The sequence below is a fragment of the Netta rufina genome (genome assembly GCF_964035555.1).
Source record: "Netta rufina genome assembly, chromosome: 3".
NCBI classification, from domain to species: domain Eukaryota; kingdom Metazoa; phylum Chordata; class Aves; order Anseriformes; family Anatidae; genus Netta; species Netta rufina.
The window spans coordinates 2,759,631-2,777,589 of NC_140125.1; the positions used below are offsets into that span (position 1 = coordinate 2,759,631).

A 17,959-nucleotide genomic window follows, 5' to 3' on the forward strand; every position below is an offset into this window, starting at 1 on the left:
AAAAAAAGAAAAAAAAGAAAGAAAGACTATTTAACAGCTTTAGCCCAACAGAGGCTATACAGTTATTGATCACTTGCTCACAAATTCTACTGGAAAAAAAATGGACACTTTCAGAGGGTTGATCTTCAGTTCCTTCAGACATATATATTACTGTAAAATCTTCAATTCATTTTGAGAAGATACATCACAGAATCATCTAGGGTTGGAAGAGACCTCCAAGATCACCTAGTCCAACCTCTGACCTAACACTAACAAGTCCTCCACGAAACCATATCACTAAGCTCTACATCTAAACGTCTTCTGAATACCTCCAGGGATGGTGACTCAACCACTTCCCTGGGCAGCACATTCCAATGCCTAACAACCCTTTCGGTAAAGAACCCTTTCTAATTTTATCCCTGCCCAGCCTCGCAACATCCTTACAGTCTTCCTCAGTGGCTCATCCTCTTTTCCAAAGATTATAAACCCTCTTTTTTTCTTCTAAGCTCTAGCCACAACTCCCTGTTCAGCCAGGCCGGTCTTCTTCCACGCCAGCTCGTCTTTGGGCATGTGGAGACAGAGCACTCCTGAGCAGTTCAGATTTCCTCCTTGAAGAGTGCCCAGCCTTCCTGGACTCCTCTGCCCTTCAGAACTGCCTCCCAATGGACTCTGCCAACCAGTGTCCTGAACAGCTCAGTCAGCCCTCCAAAAGTCCAAGGCAGCAGTTTTATTGATCCCCCTCCTGACTTTGCCAAGAGTAGAGAACTCCACCATTTCGTGGTCACTCTGCCCAAGACAGCTCCCGACCACCACATCTCCCACCAGTCCTTCTCTGTTTGTGAAGAGAAGGTCCAGCGGGGCACCTCCCCTGGTAGGCTCACTAAGCAGCTGCGTCAGGAAGCTATCTTCCACGCTCTCCAGAAACCTCCTAGACTGCTTTCTCTGGGCTGTGTTGTGCTTCCAGGATATGTCTGGGAAGTCGAAGTCCCCCACGAGAACAAACGCTGATGATTTTGCAACTCCTGCCAGCTGCCTGTAGAACTCCTCATCCGTCTCCTCATTCTGGTTCAGCAGTCTGTAACAGACCCCCACCAGGATGCTTGCCTTGTTGGCCTTCCCACTGATCCTAACCCATAGGGACTCAACCTTAGCATTCCCAGCCTCGAGTTCTACAGCATCAAAACACTCTATAATGTAGAGAGCCACACCACCACCCTTTCTGTGCTGTCTGTCCCTTCTGAAGAGCCTATAGCCACACATTGCAGCACTCCAGTCATGGGAGTGGTCCCACCACGCTTCCATGATGGCAACCAAGTCATAGCCTGCCTGCTGCACGACGGCTTCCAGCTCCTCCTGTTTGTTACCCATGCTGCGTGCGTTAGCGTAGATGCACTTCAGTTGGGCCATTGCCTTCTCCCCTGGCCTTGCCATTGTTCCCTCTGGCACACCTCCAACAAGCCTTATTTCAGCCCCTTCCCCCTTCTTACCTAGTTTAAAGCCCTCTCAATGAGCCCTGCCTGCTCCTGGGCTAGGATCCGTTTTCCCCTTAGAGATAGGTGAGATCTGTCTGCGGCCATCAGGCTGGGTGTCAAGTAAAGCGCCCTGTGGTCAAAAAATCCAAAGTGTGGCTAGAGGCTGGTGCCAACACAGATGTGTCTGGTGCACTTTCCGTGTCCTCTCTGTACCCCTCCCTGCCACTGTAGGGATGGATGAAAACACCACCTGCACTCCTGCTCCATCCACTCCCCATCCCAATCCCCTAAAGTCCCGTTTGATAGCCTTCAGGCTTCTCTCTTCAATATTATCACTGCCAGCCTGGACTCTCAAAAGAGGACAGTAATGAGTGGGGCAAACCAGGCTGGGAAGCTTTCTGGCAACATCCCTGACCCTGGCCCCAGGGAAGCAGCAGACTTCCCTACGGGTAGGGTCAGGCTGACAAATAGGGCCCTCTGTTCCCCTAGGAAGGGAGTCGCCTACAATGATTACCCTTCTGTCTTTCTTGGTGGAGGAAGTCTTGAGGCATGGAGTTGACTTCCTTGCCCTAGGCATCCTCCTGGGTACGCTTTCTACCTCATCCTCACCCACCGGTCTCTCAAGCTCCAGGGCCTCAAACCCGTTGTGTAAGGGCAGCTGGGAAGGTGGGGCCAGCAGGGGGGTGCATCGTCTGCGAGGTCGAGCAGGGACCTGTCTCCATTCCTCCTCAACTCCCAGGTCCCCTCCCTCTGTCCGACGGCGACAGGGCAGGGGGTCCACCCCCATTTTGGGTGTCCCACCCCGGTACCTCTCCTTCATGCTCTGCAGGGAGTTGCTCCACCAGTCTATCTCCCGCTCACACTCCCTGATGGCCCTCAACCTCTCCACCTCCTCCTTGAGCTCTGAATTTCTTCTCCCATTTTTGCTGCTCTTCTTTTCTTGACTCTTCCAAGACTTTCTTACATTTTGACACTACTGTCATGACGTAATCTCAAAGAATGATGTCTTTCAGGTTTGATGTACTTAAAGAACAGTATCATGTAGGAAAAAAATCTTATTTCGAAAAGGATCATGAGGTTTAAAGAAAAACTCCGTTCACATCATTACTTCCTCGCTTCAACAACTGATTTTATTCCCCAAATGAAAATCCCATTTTTCTTTGTTATATGAATGACAAGATTCCTTTACCTAATTGTTTACATTTGTTAGCATTAAATCTTCATTCTTCAAAAGGAAAGGAAACTGATGACAGAGATCTTGTCATTTGAAGGATTTTTTTCTGCGAATTGAGTATAATCAAATACATTTTCTGAAAGAGACTTCCATTTTATTTTTTTATTATTATTATTTTATTATTTTTTTCTGATATCTTCCTGCTCACTTACTCCTGCATTCAGTCTAGCCAGTTGATGTGTCATCTTTTTTTATGGAAGAATCATGACTTCATGAAACTGTATCAATGAACTTTTCAACAGTGAGAAAGCATGCTCCAGTCTGGTAAGACTGCCTTGTGCAGACAAAGCAATTTCATATATCCTATGGCATTCAGAAGCACACATTTTTATATTCTTGGAAACAAGCTATTGACATACATGGTTACTAAATTCACATGGAAAGCCCTGTAATGAGACAACTACTCTTCAAACATTTTCTGTTTACCATCTTGGAAATCCTGAATTTGGATCAAACCCCACTGATGCTAGAATTTATTGTTCAATAATGGACAATAACAACTTGCAAAAGTAACCCAGCTTTAAGAACTGAAGTCAGAAGTAGTGTACTCTAAGAAGTGTCAGTGAAACACAAGTTGCAACGGTAATAAAGAAAAATGCTAAAGCACAAAACAAGGTATTAAACACTTCCTTCTAACATATTTCAAAATAGGGTTTACATTTTAGCAACTAGCAACTTTTATTTGCAACTTGCATTTCATCATCGCAGACATTATTTTCAGACTTGGCAACTACACAGAGAAATATGCCACCTCCTATAACTCAATTTTTTCCTGAAGTATAAGGATTTCATTAACTGTTATTCTGCTCAAACTAACAGCCATACCTTCTTATCAACAAGCATCCCACTTTCTTTTGACTTCTGAGGTATTCTTATTCACTCTTCAAATTGTGAAATTTTGACTGGCTGTGTTAATTAAAACTCTCCTTCATACATCATGAATTACCATAATATCAAGTGTGTTCAGTAATTTGAAAAAATTAAAGAAGAGCAAAACTGAATGACCTACAATTTACTTAGAACTGATGTATTGCTCATATCCTGAATGTATTCTCATTCAAGCACTTCAAGGGGAACTACAATAAGGCATACTGCTGGTGCAGAACAAATTCACCACATGAGATTTCTAAGGACTAAGAACCTACATTTTTATAACATAAATGCTTTACAGATACAAAATAAGATTTTAGTTAATCTTTAAAATTTATTTTTTTTCCATTAAAATTTAGTGGAAAACCTCAAAATTTGAAGAAGCTTCCCCTAGCCCCTCCCTCCCCCCTTTTGGTTCAAACAACCTGTCTTCCACCTGAGAACCAATTAATAAAATAGCTGTAATTAACTGCATATGACACTAGTCAGAGGCAGATTTCAGACTATTTTTGAAGCTAAATTAGTTGGCTTGTCTTTAATAAAATCTCTTAACTCTGGATATTCCTTCAAGCCACACATTTCCATTACATAAGATTTTTTTTTTTTTAATTATTGTACCTGAAAACTTAATGCACGCCCCAGTTCTTTTCTGCCTTTCACCTCATATAATCATGGACGCCTATTGTCATTTTGACTGATACCTGGTTTTAACCCTCCGTGTAAATGTATAAGCAAGCACATGACAAGATTTCAAATAAGTTACTTCCATGGTATGGAAAACTTACTTCAAAAAGAAGAAGAATGGAGTCCAGCTCCTCCCTTTGTGATTTATTCCCTGCCAGAGAGAAAACAATAATGTTCGCTGTAAGTAAATGGTCTGGTGAGACAGATGTAGAAACTACAGTGCTGTTATTCAACTGAGGTCAAAAATGCTGTATTTGGTTTATTTTTCTTCATCTAAAAAGAGCAAGATTTTTCTAAATTTCAGTCTCTCTCTCCCTCCTGACATCCCTCATTCATAGTCAAGAATCCCAAATCTGCAAAGCAACGTGATTGGACTCATCTTGAGGCAATCAGCTATTCTTAACAAGGTACCCTATCTATCCTCAACATTCAGATTTGTTCTGAAAATTTCTGATGTTTTCAGGTGGACAGACATATACTTAATACGGGAGTGTGGGAGACAATAAGAAGTTTGTTTTTTTTTTTTTTTTTTTTTTTTTTTACATATGTGAACACAAAAAGAAGGACAAAAGAAAACATAGGTCTGCTACTTGATGGGGAAGGTCACCTCACAGACAAGGACATAAGCGAAGCAGAGATGGTTAATGCCTAAAGAAGGCATTAACCGTCTCTGCCTTCATCTTCAACACTAATGATGGGCTTCAGGACCCTGGGTGCCCTGAGCTGGAGGACCGTGACAGTGGGAATGATAAACTCCCAACCGATCCTGAACGTGTGCAGGAGTTGCTGCTCTACCTGGATCCATACAAGTCCATGGGTCCAGATGGGAGTCATCTCAGGGTGCTTAAAAAGCTGGCTGATGTCATCGCAGGACTTCTCTCAATTATTTTTCAATGATCTTGGGAATCTGGAGGGGTTCCAGTAGACTGAAAGCTGACAAATATTGTACCAATTTTCAAGAAGGGCAAGAAAGAAGACCCTAGCAATTACAGGCCTGTCAGTCTCACATCAGTGCCTGGTAAAATTATGGAGAAGATCCTTGAAGCTATTGAAGCCAACGTGAGTTCACAAGGGGTAGGTCCTGTCTAACAAATTTGATTTCATTTTTATGATAAGATCACCTGTCTAGTCGATCAAGGGAAACCAGCTGACGTGATCTTTTTGGACTTCAGCAAAACTTTTGACACGGTTTCCCATAGGATCCTACTGGACAAAATGCCCAGCATACAGCTAAACAAAAACATCATACGATGGGTGAGCAATTGGCTGATGGGCAGGGCTCAAAGGGTTGTGGTAAAAGGGACCACATCAGGCTGGCGAATGGTCACTAGTGGGGTCCCTCAAGGCTCCATTTTAGGGCTAGTCCTCTTCAATGTTTTTATAAACGACTTGGATGTAGGACTAGAAGGTGTTTTGAGCAAATTTGCTGACGACACCAAACTTGGAGGAGTTGCGGACTCTGCTGAGGGTGGAAAGGCCTTGCAGAGAGACCTGGACAGATCGGAGAGCTGGGTGATCACCAACCACATGAAGTTTAACAAAAGCAAGTGCCAGGTCCTGCACCTGGGACGGGGCAACCCTGGCTATACATACAGACTGGGCGACAAGATGCTGGAGAGCAGCCCTGAAGAGAGCGATCTGGGGGTTGTGGTTGACAGCAAGCTGAATATGAGCCAGCAGTGTGCCCTGGCAGCCAGGAGGGCCAACTGTATCCTGGGGTGCATCAAGCACGGCATTGCTAGTCGGTCAAGAGAAGGGGTTGTCCTGCTCTACTCTGCACTGGCATGGCCTCACCTCAAGTACTGTGTGCACTTCTGGGCACCACAGTACAAAAAGGATGTAAAACTATTGGAGAGTGTCTAGAGGAGGGCAACAAAGATAGTGAAGGGACTAGAGGGGAAGATGCATGAGGAGCAGCTGAGGTCACTTGGTCTGTTCAGCCTGGAAAAGAGGAGGCTGAGGGGGGACCTCATTGTGGTCTACAGCTTCCTCACCAGAGGGAGTGGAGGGGCAGGCACAGATCTATTCTCCTTAGCCACCAGTGATAGGACCCAAGGGAATGGCATCAAGCTGAGGCAGTGGAGGTTTAGGCTAGACATCAGGAAGAGGTTCTTCACCGAGAGGGTGGTTGCACACTGGAACAGGCTCCCCAGGGAAGTAGTCACTGGACCAAGCCTGTCTGAATTTAAGAAGCGATTGGACTGTGCACTTAGTCACATGGTCTAAAATTTGGGGTAGACCTGTGCGGTACCAGGAGTTGGATTTGATGGTCCTTCTGGGTCCCTTCCAACTCAGGATATTCTACGATTCTATGATTAATTACAGGGTAAGGGCCTTCAGTATTTCAAAACAAGATGAGAAGATACGTATGTAAGTGCATAGTACCTGATTTTTGTGCTGAAATTACACTTAAAGCAATAAGCGTATTTAGAGCTCTTTTCAATTACCTACAACATTTCAGGCAGCACTTTTCCATGCTCATCTCTACTGACACAAAAATTAAGGTGCCAACAAAACTCAAAAACTTACCTTTTTGTTTCAAGCTATTTTCCAGTGTTATGAAGTTTTCATAGAAGATAAAAAAGAATTGCGAATAATTGTTCTCAAATAACTGCTTCAGATCACTTCCATCCACAATATCTGCAGAGGAGAACAAATGGAGTTTTAACACAACATCAGAAACCTTAAAACTGTTTTCTTCATGCAAATTGGAAGATGAGATAAATACAATACAAAACAATTTTAGTATAGAATATATAATGATATTCCCAAAATTGTGATTCCAGTGTTAGAAGTAAAATATGGAAGTTTACATTTTTACTTAATTTTTTTTTTTTTTTTAAAGTCTACAGTGTGGTTTAGGTTCATTTGTTTTCTGTTAACAAAATAAAAAGGGGATATGTCAATATGCCACTTCCATACAAATTCTTAATCCATGAGACACATTTTTTGCTATCAAATATTAAAGCTACCTGATATCAAAAGGATTCACCATTTCTCCAAACAGGGGATTACATGAAATATTATACTGAATTCAACACTTCTTAATAATCAGAAGTATACATTACTGAGAATTCTTCTCTGTGATACAAGTACAGAGTAGAAGGGCTGAGCCCAAATAAAAAGGAACTATGTGGTTTAGCCACCATTACCTAGGACTACTTTTTAGCCCATTTGTCAGCCGATGACACTAGTAACTCATTTATGAACAAGTTTTAAATTACTTTGCAAATTGCACTACTCGGTAGCTGCCCTAGAAAGATCTAAGACTCCATAGCAAATTCAGAAGATCTCATTTAGAATAAATATATAAATTCTTCACTCAAGGGTAAAATCAACCTCGTACATTGAGTAGAGGAAGCTTGCAAGACAGCTCTGCAAAGGAAGTTGAGAGCAAAGGGGTGAGAACAAGTGAAGGGTAAAACACAGTCCAAAAAGACCAAAGAAGTATTCACAGTGATTGCCTGAACACCATGATCTGTATCAGCCAATAACATTACACTAAAAACAAAGGTAAAATTCACACATTTCATTAGTAACAAAACTTAAAATTGCAGATTTTTCAATTAGTCAAATGCATAATTTTTTAAGTTTAATTACAGAAAACTGAGTTAAGGTTGTTTGTAAAAGTTTATCCTAGGGTACCACCCAACGAAAGAGAGCCTTTTACCTTCATTAACAAATTTAATTCAGTAACCTGATTCTCTGAAGAGTTAAACTTGCGTCAGACAGCAAATTGTTTCAGTAAACTAAAAATCTGAGTGCCAATAAGTCCAAATGAATAGATTTAAATTAACGTTGCCAGTAAGATCAAATGGAAGTTCATTAGAGGAAAAAAATATGCTATTAATTTGAAAAAAAGATGCAGTATTTAAGGGCCAGAACAATATCTTGTCTCATTTTTCAAGATACAGAAACTATGCAGTCACAGATACACAAACAGAAACTGATACAGAGAAGCACTACTGTGGCATCAGTGAATGTCAATATCTGAAGACCTTCGTCACCACTGCAATATCTGAAATCAGATTTAACATGCATTTTAATATTCATTTGGACGTAATTCTACTAGAAGAGCACACAACTCTAGAAACCTCCAGAAATAAATTGAAATAATTTCCTAAATTAAAACAAAATTAAAATGATTCTTTAAGATTTTGAGAATTAAAAAGATACCATGGGAGAAGATCTCTTTGCAATTCAGCATGAGACTGGAGGAGATCTCAAACTAACAAACCACTCAGGCAGGGCATATCTGAACTAATCCTGTCCCGCCATGTCCCGTACCCCCAAGCGACACAGCAAACAGAAGAAGGGTACCGTGCACGACTCGTAGCTCAGATAAGACATCAATGAGTAGTGGCAGCACCCTGAGCACACACCCTGGACTTTTGCCGCTCCTCTGCTTGCTCAGAACTGCTTTCTGCTAGCACCCAGGGACCAAGGTCCAGAGCCATGGAGAGGTGGTGGTACAGCCAGCCACCGCACAGTTCTACCCAGGCAGTATGTAAAATGGCATAAAATCTGGACTTCTAATTAAAAAGCAGATCATTATTTATTAAATACATAAACCTACGTTAGACAAACCAAATCAGACAAGAAAATTGGTGTAGGAAAGTATTTTGAATGTACAGTTAATGTTTGAAGCAAAGGTCACAGATCACTGGGCTAAAGGACTAACTGTTCCTATTGCATTCCTTCACTTCTTCTGGAAATCCCACCAGCCAATAAATACTTCTGAAAACCTGATCTGCATCTTTTAGATTGTCACAGTTAACAGCTTTTCATTACCTCTCCATCTTTAAAACCTCAGACCAGAATACTCCTCAATTTTTTTCATTCTTCTATTTCCAAACCACTTCCAGGAAAGTATTCTACAAAGTACCTTTTGATGTCAGCAGAGGTATTTGACCAAATAGTTTCTGCATCATCAAGCAGGTACTTTTGGAAAAAACATAAATGCCAACAATTATTTCCATACGCAAAATTGAAATGCAGTTATTAAATTTATCTGGCAAGTGAATCAAATGAAAAAAATAGCATACTTTCATTATTTTTTCAAACAAATTGAAAACCCACACATGCAACACTTCTTCAGGCCTTAACCTAGGGCTGAAATTTCAAATAAACTTATTTTTAAGAAATAAAAAAGTGATCTAACATTTCCTAAACTTGGTATTTGCTAAACATATTTTGATTTTGTCTGTTTCCACTTTATTGTAATTGATTTGGTCAAGGAAAGATGATGATTCCACACAGAAATAAGAGGATAAAGGGCAAGAATCATTAACAACATTTTTTCTTACTTAAGTTTCACCTCTCAAGAAAGCCATTCATTAACCAAGACAACAAAGCTGACTACAGCAAGAGCCACCAATAATATCACATATCAACAACAGAATGATATTAGCCTTGGACAGCTAATGTTAGGGTTTTGTGTTCCCCCCCCAAAAAAAAAAAAAAAAAAAGAATTAAGTAATACCTTTTCAGTAGTAAGGCTTTGTTTGGTGCTTGCACTATGGAAACAATTAGCACATGGAATCTCTTTTCCATGATATCTTTTTCCTACAAGCTGCTGGTCTTGAATTCACAAACTAAGTGCAATTATTCCCCTCTATGAATGTGTTCTGTTAAATAAGACTCTAGGAGAAAACAAGGCATTCATTTACAAGGATTTCATATGAAAGTATGAGGTCATTAAAATGTAAACAAAAAGGAAACTTTTCCTTGAAATTATGAAAGGAGGAGAAAGGAACTGCCTGAACAAAACAACGTGAATTCCTCTATTCTATAAATATGGCATTTTGGAGATGACTCATCTGCTATTCTGACATAAGCATGCATTCTTATATCTGCATCCTTTTCCTACTGAACTATCTCATAAAGGGATATAGAACTATAACCTTAAATTCCAAAACTTAAGGTTATGAAGTTTGAACCATAAATGTCAAAAGGCCAATAATACCCCCACTTACTACTCTAGAACAAGATACTCACTCCAAAAGCAACACCCCCTTGCAATCCTACACGTAAGTTGACATTCCAATACCACTGCCAACCTAACTGTAAAAGAAAAAAAAAAATCAATGCCTCCCCTCCCCAGGTCTCTCCAGGGTAGAAGGAAAGCATCTCTGTACAGGCAGCACCATGCACAGTGTACCTGGGACTCACATGCTCCTTTACTCTCCTGCTTTGGCTCTGCACGCAAACCAGCCACTTCTGCTAATTTCACCAAAAATGATTGTCACAGACGAACAGAAAATATGTCGAGAAAGACTCCTTCTCAAGATGATTTAACACAAGTCGTCAGAAAGCCTAAGACAGTAACTTGGATCACTACTACAGATCTGTTTGATTTGCAGCAGATAAGGCTCATTCTTCAGATTTTCAAAAAAAAAAATTAGAGAAAGTTTCCTTATTTATCACTAAAGATACTAAGGTAAAATACCAACTTTTGGCAAATCAAATTGACTGAAGAAGTACTTGTAAACATTCGAGGAAAATTAAACTGAATTAAATTGAATTGAAGGTGTTAGGTTCTATTTTTCTATTTATATTTTTCTATTTATGTGGACTGATAAGTAACTCTCACGTAACTTCTGCTGAAAAGCAACCACCTTGTGAATTCAGAACTCTGAGCACTAAAATCTAAGGCAAGCGGACAAACATCAGCCATCAGAGCGCTGGTGCCTTTCCAAAAGCACATATCACCTACCTCCATTCCCCAAACAAGGGCAGTTGTCATTAGCCAGTACTTCAACACATCACAGCTCTTGCAGCAATGCAGAGGGAACAACAAGATATTCGTGAGGGCACACATGAAACTTCTATATAGAATATGACCAAGTTGGCTCTCAGGGTGATGGCAAGTGACCCTTACTTGCCTTACTACTTAAGCTTAAAATTTAGGGACTCAAATTACTCTAGTGCCATTTAATAAGAATTTGTGTTTATTACAAGTTCTTATTACTCTTTGTGGTATAAAAAAATAAGAGGGGACAATAATCATGTCATTAGCGCATCAGTTTTCCTTTTATCTATTAACAACAAAATGTTATTGTATTCATTTAAGCAGCTGAAATCCTCCCTTAATTCCATGTACATCCAGAGTCAGCTGGTTTCATGTTATTTATACATAGTTCACACAAACTTGAGGGATTTCCTTTGTCTTACGTACTTAAAAAAGTAAAGCAGATGAAAAGATGAATTTGCAGTCATGCTCTGGTTAATGATAAACTTTTATGACTAGCCCCACCCCTGAAACTACATACATTTTTTACTTACCATCTCAAAAATCGCACAGTTCTTTCAACTTAGAACTTTAAATGCTAAGTAGAAGCCCAGAAGATAATTTTCCTCCCCCCTCCCACCAACCCCCCCAAAGAAATATACCTTTGGCAGGGAAACTTAAAATTACTAAAAATGAATTAAATTATTTTAGAAATCTTCTAATTTGAATTAACACCTCAAATTTCACAGGCAATCCAAAGAACAATGGCTTTTCTAAACACAGGAAGTTTACAACCATTCACTTTTGAATGTGCCTAAAATAACATCTCCAGCAAGTGTACATAATTTGAGCTGTACAGAACTGTGTAGAACAAAATCTGAGAACTAAAAAAAAAAATTCCATTCCTTATTGACTCATTTTTGGTGAAGAGATATAACAAAAAACATGATTTCTTCTCAATTTGCATTTTTTTGACAAAAATATATTAAGGACTGTGCTTGGCAACCTAGCAAGTTCCGTATTACTCTACTCCAGGAACTTCCAGCAGGAAGCACCATGCATTTGTCTACTGCTCCACAGGGAGCAGTAGACAAAGGAAGAAGGAGGACGAGCCCAGCACAATCAGCACCCGGTGCACCAAGCGCAGGACGCGGTTGCGGCCCTGCTGGCTGAGGAGCCTGCCAAGAGCCATATCTCTGAGTGCAGCCAGCTGGTCCATGCGCACCCAGGAGCCAGGTGCTGCAGCACAGGCCCCAAGGCGCACACTGTTAGTTCAGCCACCAGCCTGCATTCCGCTCTCTGGCACACAATTCACTCAGGCAGCATACTCAAAACCAAACAGGAATAAGTGTACAGTCTAACAATCCACCCCAGCAAATGTCCAAGTTTTGGACTCATGGATCTGCAAAGCTGTTTGAAAAAAAGCCAAATAATCTCCCAGGCAACCGTGATCACAATTGCTTCAAGCAGTCCCACCACCACTGGGATGAGCTGAGGTGAAATGAGGGAGCCCACACCAGACCTGACACGGGAGGCCAGATGCAGCAGCATGGGAAGGAAGCGCAGCAGGCAGCCAGTGCTCCATGCAGGAGCCAGGCTCGGTTACCCGAGGCTCACTCACGGTTTGCCTCCACCACACCTTCCAGCACAAGGTTGTCATCCTTAGCACCACTCAGAACAAGAAAATAAAAGCCCAGCCACCTAATTCAGTCATATTGTCACCATCTTTCCAGCAGCTTGCAGCACATCCAATAGCAGCAATGATAAGTTTCCATTTTCACCTATTTCTAAGCGTAACGTGAAGGTGGCAGCCAACCGAAATCACCACAGATCATTCGTGAAGCCTACCCACAGACTGACTTTATAATTTCCAGCCTTAAGCAATCAAGAAGTTTTAAGACCCAAGCATGCACTGAAGTCCTAAGGCAAATCACACTCTGAAATGAATAAGAACACCACCACCACCACCAAGGAAAGGAACATCACCTGAAATAAAATCATAGAGCATTGTGTGGTACCTCACCCATTGTTATGCATAAGCAAATAATGACATTGTCTAGATTAATGGGGAGCACCACAGCAAACAGCAGTTGTTTCTTCACAGCACCATTATTCACAAGAGGTGTTGTGTCATGGCAGATCCATTCTTGAAAGCACAAGAAAAATTCAAGGGACTGGCACTAAACCATACAAAGCTGTTAAACTAAACAGTGCAATTCCACCCGAGGCAAAAACATGGAGAGCAGCATTTCAGTTTAAAAAAAAAAAAAAAAAAAAAAGTTTTCCCCAAGAACAGCCATGGAAACAAAGCCTTGAAGAGCAAGGATACATTTATGTTTAAAAAGCCCCACGCAAAATGCTCCAGTAAATAGTACAGTGGGCTTAATTTACATGTGGAAAGTATCAAGCCTACACATCACTACTACCAGTTATAAAAAAACGATTTTTCAATCCTATCCTTAGAAAAGGCCATGCTATCAATGCTTCCACACACTGGGTTTGGAAAAGAAGTTACTGCTGACATCACATAAGTTCTGAAAGTTAGAACATCTTTATAGAAATAAAAAAAATGGAGGAAATTTTGGTCCTTTTCCTTACAGAAGTGAACATCCACTTTAAAATAGTAATGTCATAATTCTGGTCAGTATTCTGTATCATCATGTAGGTAGACAACTGTCCCAGTGAGTAACAACCCATCAAACAGAGGAAAACACCTCAAAGATGAAGCCTCCTGAAGAGCTCCAGAGGCTCGAGAGATGTTATAAGCAATGAAGACTTAAAGTGAATCTTTTTCCAGTTTTTGGGCATTAGACAGACTTACACAGATGACAGCTAAGAGACCTGAAGCAACCAGGTAGGGAAGTATCCAACTATTTTTGAGTCTTTATATCAAAAGCTTTGTTTCCTTAATTCCTAAATCCTTAGGAGAGGTTCTTACCATGCTCTGCTTCATTTTCTGTGTTTGAATAATACCATAAAAGCCATACTTGCAATCATTCCTATGAAGAAATTATATTTAAAAAGGCACCCCCATACTATCCAGTGTGTTTACTGAAGTTTTCAAAAGACGTCTCGGTAACGTAACCGGAGACTGCTTTGACACCATCCCTGCAATAAAACACACCCGCTAGAAGACAGCCAGCAGTCACACCATGGCCCTTCAGCAAACACACCACCAGCATGCCACCCAGCCCTCCAGCACCGATAGCCATTATCACTCAAAACCAACATTTAATAAGTTCCATCAACAAACTGGGTTGCTGTATCCAAATGTAACAGACACTTGGAGAAAAGATGTTTATTCAGAAGTGACACTTTCTTTCTCTAGCCAACCGGGTAATCAGTATCATTACTGAAAACTGCCAGACAACACTACCTCATACACCACCTGCTTTGGGACACAAATTAATTTTGTCATGCTAATAGGCACATTTCCCTATTTGTTCCACTCCTCAGATCCATCACAGGAGCCTGGCAACCTCCTCTGCACCTCCCTGGCTCACAAAAATGAGCACCCTGGTATACGGGCGTACCCAGGAGCCACAGCAATGCCAGCACTGCACCTTAAAGCACTCCTCTCTAATAATTGTGTCCTGGTTCTGGTCATGTCCTTCCACAGGGCTGAAAGGGGAACATGAATATAAAGTTGCCATATTTCCGATTTCTTTAGGTCTGCTTATTTTAGTGAGTGTGGAAGAGAAGGGAGAAGCGTATGGCCTGCAAGCCCTGACTACAGTCTTTTAGAACATCTTTCTGCAGGATGTCTTCACAAAGTGTTCTAAAACCTCATATTGGAAACAAAAAATCCCCAGATTATTTAAAATGAAGCTTGAAATTTTAATATTGTTTGTAAAGCACACGATCAATAAGGTAAATATATAGTTGAAACACATGGGGGTAATGCAGGTGCAATCTTCTTCTGTCTTTTCAACCTCCTCTCCTTAGGCAGGTAAATATATACTATGATTAAAAAACACAAGCAAGCAGAACATTTTATACACCTCCAATAAAAGAAAGGTACAAGCTTGGTCCCCAGTAGGGATAAACAGAAAAACGACCACCAGACCTCTTACTGTGAAGATTTTCTACATGCACTGAAGGAACAGGAGGAAGTCATAACAGGAACAGCCACGTCCTCTTCACCTGTGGCTAGCTCCAGAGCAAAGGCTGAGCGCCACCCACAAGAAGCACGACCGCCCCCAGCACAGAGGGACCGCAGTACCAGTCACCTGTCTCCTAGTGCCCCACACAGCAACCGAACTTCTCTGCCCAAACGATGGAGCTTGAACAACTACGGACCAGGCATAGCAAACCTGAACACCTTGTTGCTCAAAAGACCTGCAAAACAGGGCCACTTTTAGAGCCTGATGAGACCCCTTACTGATTTGTCCAGTACTTTCTCCACTGATTAATTACCCAGAAAAAACTCTTCAGACAAGCTAGTTAAAGGCGTAGATCGCAGGGAAATGTTTAAGTCAGAGAGAAGTTTGATTAAACCTGTAAGAAACAACAACAGTAAAAATCACTTAAATGCCTGTGACCAGCTAAACTATCAAGACTTTTTTACTCCTTTGTATCTGCACTCTCATGAGCACGACTTTCTCAAAGGTACAGTCCTGAGGGAGACTTGTCGCTACTCTTCTCACCCGGGGTCACATTCACCACAAAAGCTCCTCACTCCACTGCATTGCACTGAGAACACCCTTTATGTATTCTCTCCTGTCAGGGAAACGCCACAGGAAGAGGCTTTTAATCTCAACACCACTGATGTCCCATGCTCTGGACCACCGCCAGGTTTTCCCATGCAGCCTGGCGCAGGACCAGGCAGAGGAGCACTGGAGCACTGCACCTCCATTCTGCAAAGCCTCGACCTACTGCTGGTCCTCGCATCCTGCAGAGCACTGGGAACAAGCACATGGAGGGGCTGAGAATGAGGTAGATACTGACCAAAAGGAGAGAGGCTTCCCCAGGGAAGACATGGTGACCAACTCCTACTTTCTTGAGGAGCTGCTAACCTTGGGCCCTCTATCTCCTCAGTCAGTGCCTTATGTCTCACAGAAAATTCCACCTCTATGAGACTCTTACACAGCTGTCAATCTCGACTGAAATGGGCCAGCACACCAACAAAATAAGTAGAGTACACAAGAAGTACAAGCCTCATGCATCACTTTTTCTTCCTCATTTCTTTAAAAAATAATCCAAAATAACAAGTGTTAACACTATTACCGATTCTCCTGAACCGGAACAGTGCCCAGGAACTCTTAAAAGAGCCTCTTCCTGTCGCAGTTTGCTGACTAGCAGAACACGAGGCCACCCAAAACCCCACAAACCATAGAACATAGCTAAAATTCACTGAGAAGTTTAAATGTTCAGAATAAAAAGACCAGGGTTAAGATTTCGGCTCTACAGGGACACTAGAGAAAGAGGTTCAACATCGTCACAGACAGTGGAAGTGTATCTCAAAACACAATGACACGAAGCCTTTAAGGTTAGAATAAAAGGACAAAGCAGCATTGCTAAAAGGAGCAGCTTGTACATATGGGTCTTCTGAAAATGCCTCTGGGGGGCTGTTTGCTATCGTGTGCCCAAACAACACTGCACTACAAATATTTTCACGCCGAGCGACAGGAGCCAGTTTGCAAAACCATGGGCAGTAAATGGCACTGCTGACCTCCTAACGGCTCCTGTAGCTCCGAGAGGACAGGCACTGCCGCCTTGCAGGAGCTGTGGCCAGCAGAGCTCCCCGAAACCACAGGGGAGCTCGAAGGAGAGCTGCGGCACAGCGGCATGTCTTCAGAAAGGGCTCCAGTCCCTGCCGTGCGGGCAGCTCTTCTCCGTCCTTTCAGAAAGGACGAGACGTAACACCTAGGGGTAAAAAAGGAAACCACTTGCTGGCACAACACAACTGCTGGATTTGCTGAGACATCCTGCAAGGCGTCCTGCCGGCGTGGGGCTGGGGAGCGCTCCCTTTTCCTCTCTTCCTTTTCTCTTCCCAAGGAAAAGGGCTGCCGCAAGCACCAGCACCCCCCGCACACCCCCCACAAACCCCACCCCACCCCGAGCTCCGTGCCGTGCCGTGCCGTGCCGGGCGGTGCCGCGGCTCTCACCCAGCAGCGCCCGGAGGTGCTTGAGGCGGGTCAGCACGTCCCGCTTGGGGTCCAGCGCCTTCTGCGTGCACTTCCTGGCGTCGGCATGGCCCTTCCTGGAGAACATGGCGGGGGGCCGGGACCGCCACCCCCGACAGCAGCCGGGGGCAAGCGGGCGCCGCGCGGGAGGCCGGCGAGGGCCGCACGGCTCGGCACGGCTCGGCACGGCACGGGATGACTCCGCACAGCGCCGCCGCCGCCCTCCGCTCACGGGATGGCTCCGCGGGGCAGGACGGGCGCTGGGAGGGCCGTGGCGTGGCGTCATCGTGACGTCATGTTCGCTGTTCGGAGGTGGGGCGCTGCTGCTCCCCTGGGTTACGCCCCCGTCGCGGCTGTGCGCCAAAAACTCTTCGTTTTTCCTCAGAAGCAGACCCGGAGGGGCTCGGGCGAAACCCCTCAGAGTCCTTCAGTAAAAGCCTGGGTAGAAAAGTCATCTTTAGTAAATGCAAGGAAAGGGGCACGTCCTAAGAGAGTGCTGTGACTAAGGCACAGAAATCTTACCTGCCACGTTTAGCAAAAAATAAACTCGCCCGACTGCCCTCTTGAAGAATTCACTGCCTTGGGCATTGGGAAGAGGGACGGTGCTGGCTGGCGCTCGGCATTTTTCTAACAAAACTTTTAACAAAGCAAAATCATTTTTGTGACAAAAAAAAAAAACCATACACACACACTTTAAAAGCATGATCTTGCCATCAGAAAAAGAGAATGTGTTATTGTCTGGGAGTATATTGTTTGGAACCAACTTAAAGTTTACAGTAATTCATGGTGCATGTTCTTCCCATACACAGTTTGTTACACAATGTCTCATTCTAGAAAAGTTGTAAATCTCAAAAAAAAATCTAAA

At 42.8% G+C, this 17,959-nt stretch overlaps 1 protein-coding gene across 4 annotated transcripts in view; it reads right to left on the minus strand.

Moving 5' to 3' along the window:
* The window catches only part of RALGAPA2 (Ral GTPase activating protein catalytic subunit alpha 2), a 142,250-nt gene extending 124,929 nt beyond the window's left edge, over window positions 1-17,321 (minus strand). For 3 of the 4 annotated variants that reach the window (XM_084285125.1, XM_084285124.1, XM_084285126.1), the window contains exons 1-3: window positions 17,077-17,321; window positions 6,769-6,879; window positions 4,341-4,390 (exon numbers count right to left, since the gene is read on the minus strand). In XM_084285125.1, the coding sequence (XP_084141251.1) occupies window positions 4,341-4,390; window positions 6,769-6,879; window positions 17,077-17,182 (267 nt within the window). In that variant the 5' untranslated portion in view covers window positions 17,183-17,321. Of the gene's footprint in view, window positions 1-4,340; window positions 4,391-6,768; window positions 6,880-17,076 lie in introns of those variants that run through there. The other variant, XM_084285127.1, reaches the window with a different exon arrangement.
* Between the last annotated feature and the right edge of the window lie 638 nt (window positions 17,322-17,959).